General features: G+C 20.7%; 1 protein-coding gene across 1 annotated transcript; it reads left to right on the top strand.

The window, feature by feature from the left end:
* Positions 1–2,106: 2,106 nt before the first annotated feature.
* Positions 2,107–4,391, top strand: LOC129611204 (elongation of very long chain fatty acids protein AAEL008004-like; the record flags this gene model as incomplete). The annotated part of the gene is made up of 5 exons (XM_055524198.1): positions 2,107–2,226; positions 2,290–2,480; positions 2,547–2,627; positions 3,137–3,436; positions 4,098–4,391. Coding segments are annotated over exons 1-5 (951 nt in total), but the record flags the coding sequence as incomplete, so codon positions are not given.
* Between the last annotated feature and the right edge of the window lie 5,364 nt (positions 4,392–9,755).

Genomic DNA, 9,755 nt, shown 5'->3' with positions numbered 1-9,755 from the left:
ACATGAAAATTTTTCAAAAAATTTAAACTACTTTTGATTTTTCTTTGCAATTTTCCAAGAAAATAATTTTATTTTTTTTGATAATAGAAAGAAATTCAATTAAAATGATTCACAATACGAAAAATTTAAATTAAGAAACCATCTACATAACGTGTGCTTCGAAATTGAAAGTAAATTAAATTTCTTGAAGAAAAAAAAATAACAATTTAAAAAATTTTTGTTTATTTTATCATTTATCTTGGAAGTTTAAGCTAAGAAAATTGAAACATAAAAAATTATTTAGGCATAATGCATTTATTCGGAAATTGCTGTATAGAGAATTTATGAAGAAAACATCAAATCGATTAAACATTGAAATATAAAACAGATTCTCCTATATAAGTGAATTTAAATTCATAATTCAAAAACCTATAATAAGGTGAAAAATCTAATAAGAAAAAAATTATGATTTGACTGTTCTTCTACATTTAATTTTATGATTAGAAAAGAAAAAAAATTCTGAATAATATGCTAGAAATTTACATATTTCATAGCCAACTAGAAATTTAATCTTGTCATCAGTATATCTGTATACCAATCCTAAACACCATTAAATTCAAATTTATCTTCATTTTATAAAATTTTTGGCATATTTAAATACTTTTCTGTATTTTATCATGATTTTGAAATACTTTTTCACTATTGTATATTTATGTGGTTACAGCTACACATTTATATTATATAATACATACTTTTATGTATTTATGTCTTACTAAAATATATCTTCCTTAATTTTATTACAAAACATGCTGTAAAACTAATACAGTACCATTTATGCGTCGCCAAATATCAAATAGTATATAGGTACTATCAAAAGATATGTCATACTCACGTCACCTACATAACAGTTATTATTATTTACTTGTTAACGCGCTCATTTTCCTATATACAAAGACATACAACAAAATATTTCTTAAAAAACAAAAATAAATTAAAACTCATCTCAAAAAATAATTGAAAAATTGTGTTATGTCAGTATAGATACGCGCATTACAAGAAGTTCATTTTAATCCCAAAACTTAAAAAAATTATAAATAGTGTCGCGACATTGCTAAAGAGGAAAAAAATTTGTGTATATAAGTAGGTAGATAATATATACAAAATTACTATTATATTTCACAATACATACTAAAATAATAGTAACCATAATAATATCTACTTTATTTAGGTTATTTTCCGGTGTCTACAATAAAATTAATAATAATTAGAATTATAATTTTTAAAATTCCCACGATAAATGTCATACGTATGAACATTGTACATATACATATATACTTATTGCTGATGATCATGATAATGATGTTAATTTTGTCCAAAAATTATAAGGTTTAAATGTATAGTATGTAAGCAGATAGGCATAAGTGCAGATTTGAGAAGGAAATGTCTACACTTAATTTGTTACGAAAATTTATAATAAAAATGTTACTTTAATGTATATAAGATGAAATTTATTAAATTTTGTTATATAATGCATTTAACACGTACATTATTTTAATATGTGTATAGTCTTTGAATTATACATGCATAAATGTTTAAAAGCATAATTTAATAGTAGTTTAGGAAAAGGAGGATGTGGTCCATCTTCTGTGCTCAAGCTTTGGCACGAAGGCGGAGATTCCTTGGATCACATTTCGCTTTAATCGATTTATAAAGAACTCGGAATAGTTCATGTGAGGTTAGGGATGTGAAGATCCCGTGGCAACATAACGGACCTAATTGGTTTAAGTGTATCCTCTGACAGCTGCGTCAACCTAAACCTTAATAATAAAATTTTTTAAATTTATTTTTTATTGATTTATTCAAAAATTTATTTTGTATTAAAAATAATTTAATATAAATTTTTTAATTTTTCTTTTCCAGAACTTCTTTTAAATGGAACTAGGAAACTTTTGACAAATTGAATAAAATTTTTAATTATAGTAGAAACTTAATTATCACTGCCGAATTTTAATTAACAGAAAGGATAGGAAGAAAACTTTCATTTTGAAATCTTCTAGAGCTTTTTTGAGTTTTCACAAAACAATTTGAATTATAAAAACAAAATTTGTATACACATACACATATAATATAGATCTTAAGTTTAAATTATAAAAAAAACAAATATGGATATTATTGAAAATAATTCTTCAGATTTATTAGCAAATAAATCAGATAGTACATGGGATTATTTATTTGTTGAATTAGCAGGTAATAAAATTTCTATATATATTATTAAATTTTATAAATATTAATTTATAATTATTAATTTAGATCCTAGAACAAATGATTGGCCATTAATTAGATCACCAGTTCCAACATTTATAATATTATGTGCATATTGGTATTTTGTGTTATATTGGGGTCCAAGATATATGAAAGATAGAAAACCATTTAATTTGGAAAGAGTTTTAATTGCATATAATTTTGTACAAGTTCTTGTCAGTATATGGTTAGTTCATGAAGTAAGTATACCTTAATTATGAAATAATTAAATAATTATATAATTTATTAAAATTTGTGTTATAAAGGGTTTAGATGCTGCTTGGTTTAGACATTATAATTGGAGATGCCAAAATGTTGATAGATCATGGACACCACAAGCTTTCAGAGTAAGTTTTTCTTCCTATTGTGATTTTGTATGTATTTTATTGAATATTGTATTTCTGTGGTTAAAATTAAAATCTGAATAATTTAAGATGAGTTGCTTCTAATTTTATTTAAAACTCAATTAGCGACTTCGTGTAGATTAACCTAACTCCGTGTAGGTTAGGTACTAAAAGTAATCTACATTACAGATACAAAAATTAATTCCGAAAATGTTGATTAAAATACAGAAAGATGTTATTATTTTTTTTAAGAATTAAATAAGAATTTGAAGCTTAATTTGCTTAAAATTCCTTTTTTTAATTTCTTTAGTAAAGTATAAACTGTCTTTTATAATCAGATGTTTTTCACTTTTTTTAACCCTATGAGGAATATTTGACTATTTCATGAAATTATAGTAGACATGCCTCATTTTAATATAATATAGTTATTAAAATTATACAAAAATTATTTAATTTTTTTTCAATTAAAAACATATATAATTTAAAAATTTTTTTTTGTGCATAATTTATAGGAAGCACGAGGTGTATATGTTTACTATTTGGCAAAAATATCAGAATTATTAGATACAGTTTTCTTTATATTAAGAAAACGTGATCGTCAAGTAACATTCTTACATGTATATCATCATAGTGTTATGCCAATGATCTCATGGGGTACAACAAAATATTATCCAGGTGGACATGGTACATTTATTGGTACATTAAATTCATTTGTTCATATTATTATGTACTCATATTATTTGTTATCTGCAATGGGACCATGGATTCAACCATATTTATGGTGGAAAAAACATATCACTAATTTACAATTGGTAAGTAATTTTACAATCAATACAAAATTTATAAATTTCAACTATAATTTAAATTAATTTTCTACTCATAATTACAATTTGCTCTTAAAAGAGACTTAGTCTTTGTTGGTGAATTAATATATGGTTGAGTATAACTGAGCTCCGGCATTTTATAAAAGAAAATTAAATATAATTTTCAAGTTGAAATTTTGAAATTTCAAAACTAATTTATTGTAAAAGAAATTATGTTATGTATATACACCATGTATGTGTGATAGATTTGGAATTCAATGGTATATTGAGAAATAATCAAAATTTTTAAAAATTATTTGAAGTTTTCAATTAAATTTTCTCATTTATTTTAAAAATTAGTGAAAATTCTTATTAAATTTTTGTACGATAGTCTTATATGTATTGTAAAAATTAATAAATTTTTACTTAAACATACTTAAGTTAATATTTTCCATGGTAACCATCACACACTCTATTAACAATTTTAACCTTGTTTTTTTTTTTTAATTTTTTTTTAATTTTTCCCCTCAAAATCTAATTAATTTGTATTGATTAAAATTTTAAATATTTTTAATTTGTATTCATCAATATTTATTAATATTTAAATTTATTTTATATTTTTATTTCTTTTAATATTCTCATTGGAAAAAAAAAATAAAAAAAAATATAGATTCAATTCTGTATGGCCTTCTGTCATTCATCACAATTATTATGGGAAGATTGCGGTTATCCAAGATGGTCAGTTATATTTACATTACCAAATGCAATATTCTTTTATTATTTATTTAATGATTTCTATACAAAAGCCTATAAATCATCTCAAAAAGCTAAAGCTGATGCTGCCGCTAAAGCAGCACAAGCAGCAGCTGAAATTACAAATAATAATAATAATGATAATAATAATAATAATGAAAATGATAATAATAATAACAGTAAAACGAAAAATCAAAATGAAATTAAAAAAGAACTGTAAATATATTTGAAAAAAAAAAAACAAAAAAAATAATAAAATAAAATTAAAGAAGAAAAATTAAGATTTTTTTTTTTTATTTTTAAATTAAAATTTCCTTTTTTTTTCTAAGTTGTTGCAAAATGAATTTTTACTTTGAAATGATGCAATCATTTTTTTTATTTGTTTACTGTTATAACTGTGTGTGTATAGGAAGAGAACAAATTATTATCATTAAAATAAAGAAAAAAAGAATTAAATCGAAATTTTTTTTTTGTTAAGAAAACAAGATGAAATTATTTAAATAAATTTCTAGTTTATAGGTGAATATTTAAAAAACAAAAATCTAAATTATAGTGATAAGAATATTTAAAAAATGAAGAATATATAGGAAAAATTCGAAAAAAAAAAAAAAAAACAAAAACAAAAACGATACAAAAAATCAAAAATCGAATCGAGTTTCATGAAATTATAATCGAAAAAGAAAAATTAATATCACTTATGTATGTTTGTTTGATTGTTACATAATAGATTCAAAATAAATTCAAAATATTCAAAAAAAATAATTTTAATAACCTGTATTAAAAAAGTTGAAGATTTAAATCAGAAAAAAAAAATGAAAAAAAAAAATAATAACGATTTTTGTTTAGAAACAAAAATTTTTTTTTGTAAGAAATTAAGTAATTCCGGTTTGTTTCATCCCCCCACTGTCCCCCTGCCCCATCGAATACTAAATATACGGATATAATATTTTAAATAGTTCTACATTTTTAACTTTAATTTTATATTGTGTACACACACATCAGAAAATACATGTTTTTTTTAGAAAATATAGTTATACACATACAAACACAAACATGCATACAAAGACATTGTAAAAATATTAATTTAATTATTAAAATTTATATAAAAATATTTTACAAGGTTAATAATTTGAATTTTGAATTTTTGATTCAAAAAATGTTATTGAAGTACAATATGAGGAAAGGTCTTTCATAAGAAAAAAAAGAGGAAAAAAAGAGCAAAACAGCAAAAGATTTTTGTCATTATTTTTTTTTTCTTTGATTTTGTTACTAACTTGGTTAACACATTAATTTGAAAATAGTATTTTCTTTTTGAATAAAAATTCATTTAATAAAATAATTAATGCTGAAGGAGAAACAAAAATAAATTTAAAATTTTTCAAATTAAAAAATAAAATAATGATGAATTCAAAAAATTTTAATTGATTTGGACACATTTACTTTAAAATATTTTTTATTTGATATTTTTTAATTGTTAATTAAAAAATTTTTCTTAAATTTTACTTAATTAATAGTCCAAAATCATAATAAAGGCGAGGAAAATATAAAATTTTAATATAAATTTTAAATTTTAAATTTCTTTTTTATTGTAAACAATAAATTGTTCAATAATATCAACGTGTATGTAAATATAATTAATATTGAATTGCATACTTTTAGGGATTCAATAATTTTCCCTTAATATTTGCTACCCAATATTGTTGTTTTTTTTTGTAATTTTAGCTTCAAAATATTCCATTTTATTAAAATTTTAATATTAATCTATTTTTTTTATTAAATTATGTTTGGTTTTTTTACAGTTTTAGTTATATAGCTATTTTGTTTTTATTATAGAATTTAATATTAAATAATAGATTAATATTTAATTAAGCTAAAAATATTTTTAATATTTGAATTTCAAAAATCCGTATTGGATTAAAAAATTTAATAATTTGTTTTGGTTTTTTTTTATTTTGTTTGGCTTTTTTGTAAGGTATTCAATCAATATCGTGTTTTAAAATATTGCAATCGTAATACCAATTAATGATATCAATTAGTTTTTTGATATACTATACAAATAATTAGTTTTTTGATATTGGATTACAATTCAATCCAATTCAATGATTAATTACATAAATGCGTATATTTTAATATTATTGAACAAATTTGGAAAGATTATAAATAAAATGAAATTAATAAACGAATTTAAGAATAATAATAACAATAATATTGTACACTTATCGTTTCTGCAATGAATATTTATAGTTGCAAAAAAATAATTTGTAATTTTTTTGTGTTAACCGTGCATAAATTCAATTTGTTATAGAATGAGTTTTTAAACAAATTAAAAAAATGCTCATAGGGATAGAAAAGGTTTTTCAAATTTTTAGTGCAAATTTGATAAGAATGTGTTTCAATTCTTATACAAAGTTCATTTTAGAAATTTAAAGAAAAGTAAAATAAATTAACAATTAATTAAAATAAATTTAATCTTCTAAACTGCCAAATTCTAAAATTCAATAAAATTTACATTATGACTGAAATTTATTTGTCAAATCAAAATGTTAAATTAAAAAATTACTCAAAAAATATGCAAAAAAAAAAAATGAAAAATCTTTTTGAATTGAAGAAAAATTCGCGAAATAGTTTAATGTAATGTGTCTTAATAAAATAGAATTTGAAGTCAATTAATAAACTATACATACTAACAGATAATATAAATATAAATATACAATATACAATTTTTATTTTTCATACAAAATATTTAAAATATTGTAAAAACTATAACAAAAATAATGTACTCAATGTAAATTTTTAATATTTTTAATAAATAAAATATTATGATTTGTTTTGTAACATTTTCAATTGATTAAATTATTTGTAATACTCGTATAACAAAATTCTGATTAAAAATAAATTGTTACAATAAAAATTTTATGATTTATTAATTTAATTACAATATTATTGAAAATTTATTTTATAAATATAAAATTGGAATTTGAAAAAATAATTTGAAATTGTACAAATATTTAAGAAATGCTGCATTAATAAAAATAAGAAAATTAAATAATGCTAATATTTAAGTATTGTACACATCTCATTATTATTGTAATATCAAAAGAGATCATTCCTAAATTCCATAATTTGACAAAATAATGAACACATACAGCGGCGATAATCAAAAATACGTAATAGAAATTATTACTGTACCGAGAAAAATATTCTATGGCGATTCTATGTAAGATAAGTGACAAATTATTATAAAATTCGAGCTTAAAATGAGTTAATTCAAATATTCAAATTAAAATACATAAATTATATATTGAAATAAATAATTAAATTAATATTACTAATCTATATGTAAAATTTTATATGAGTGAGATTAAGAAATTTAATAAATATTAACAAGTAATTAAATAAAATATTAAAATAAAATATGTAAGAAAAAAATTAATTTTTGTATGAACTATTTTAATTTTTAGTATTAAATATAATTAAATTCAATTGAATTACAAACATATTATAAATTAAACATATTGTATAAAACGCCATAAGTCAAATTTATTCAATTTAAAAAAAAAAAAACTCGATTTTTGTATTTTGTTTTAAGTATTATAAATATGTGCTCTTATAGCCTAACAAATCAAAATTCAATTATTTTGGAGCCTATTAATTGTTAAATCAGCCTAAAAAATTTAAATATTCTTAGTGAAAATTTTTATTTACAATTTCTTGCTACTTAATATTATCATTTTAATGAAAATCAAAGAACACAATAATTAATAACGAAATAAACGAAGAAAATTATTATATTTTATTTAATTAAATTTTAAATAATATCATCGTATAGAGACAGGCCAAATATATTTTGTAAAAATTCAATAGAAAACTTAAAAACAATAATTTTCATAAGTCAATTATAATTTTAATGTGCAAATTTTATTGTTTTTTAATAAATATGTTCAGAAAATTATAGAAAATTTAAATGGTTAAAATTAAAAAAAAAAATTTAAAAAAGATTTGCACATGACCATTTTTGTTTTAATTTTTCTTAAAATCAATTTCTTGCCTTTAAAATACTTACATACATAGAATTTAAGTTTAAAATATGAACGAAAAAAAAATTTATGAATTAAATAAATTTTTAAAAATCTTATTATTATTATTATTGTTTTTAGGAATTATTTTAATTTAATATATATACTTATTTTGTAAGACAAAATTTATATATATATATATACATATATGTATAGAAAGGAGAAATGTAGTAAAATATAACTTAAATTAAGTAAAAATAAAAAAAATAAAAAACTATACAAAAATACTGAGAAGAAAATTTTTTTAAAATGTAGAGAAACAAAAAAAAAAATTATTATTTTAATGTTAATAATTTTTAATCTGTCGTAATTTTTATGAAAACAAGAACAACAACAACAAAAAAAAACACAAACCTATAATTTTAATAATGTATTTTTATTATTATTTTTTTTTATATATATATATATAATGTAATAGGGAGAACAAAGAAATACAAGATTAATAAGAAACGTAATTTAAAACCAAATGTTTTTTTTTCATTATTTTTTTATATTACCGTAAAATTTTTATAATCCACTACAAATAATCACTGTCCTCAATCCTCCTCGGACCTATCAACAACACCCAAACATTATACTATCAACAAAAAAATTATTAATACTATAAAAATACTATCAATAAAAAAAACGTGTTACTTTTCAAGTAAGAGTCTGATATCATTCCAAATCTTTGTGAAAATTACGTGAATTTTTTAATACAGGTTTTAAAAATCATTGAAAGGCAAAGATAGACGGACTAAAACTTTGTGTTCACATTTCCATAAAAGAAATCCGGAAAATACTGTCTCTTATCACCTTAAATCGAGAGGTCTCTTTCGCTTCAGTCAATTTGTACTAAACCTCTCTCCTATAAGTCTGGAAGTCTCGATATTCACATTCTGTTCCAAACGTGCCCTATGTTTCGCAGTTACTTATTACCTCTATTATATACCAGAGAGCACCGACCATATTACGAAGGCTCTTGTTCTGGAAAATTTGTATTATACACAAGATTGAAAATTAATATAATAGATCTTTGACGGCAAAAGAAATAACGAAAAAATTCGTATTGTATGTGCTTTTTCAAAAAAAAAAAAATCCCTCTATGTTTATTGTACCGTTTAAATATTTAAAATCTGAAACGCACATTTATACATTTGTTTGTTTCAAAACGCAAAAATCTAGCACTACGAAGATATTTCACTATTAACACTTTGTAATATATAAATTCTAATACATGAATGGTTACTTAAAGAATTCCTTGAAAACTATGTGAAACTTTTTTTTTGAAATTTAAAGATTGCACTCTGCGGCACTCTATAACGAGATCCGATTTTTAATTGAATTTTGCGAAATATTTTCTTTCTATTTCCCACGGTAGATTGACTTTGATGCTCATAAATGAAAAAAAAATGTCGAAAATAATTAATTTAATTAATCGATTATGTAGTTCAGAAAATGTTTTTCGAAATCATTACAATTGAGTTGTTTCAAATGCGAAGATATGCTATACAAATATC

Source organism: Condylostylus longicornis, unplaced genomic scaffold (assembly GCF_029603195.1).
Source record: "Condylostylus longicornis isolate FDR11 unplaced genomic scaffold, ASM2960319v2 ptg000004l, whole genome shotgun sequence".
NCBI classification, from domain to species: domain Eukaryota; kingdom Metazoa; phylum Arthropoda; class Insecta; order Diptera; family Dolichopodidae; genus Condylostylus; species Condylostylus longicornis.
Note: the sequence above shows the minus strand (reverse complement) of the source record. Positions and strands in the feature narration are given on the sequence as shown.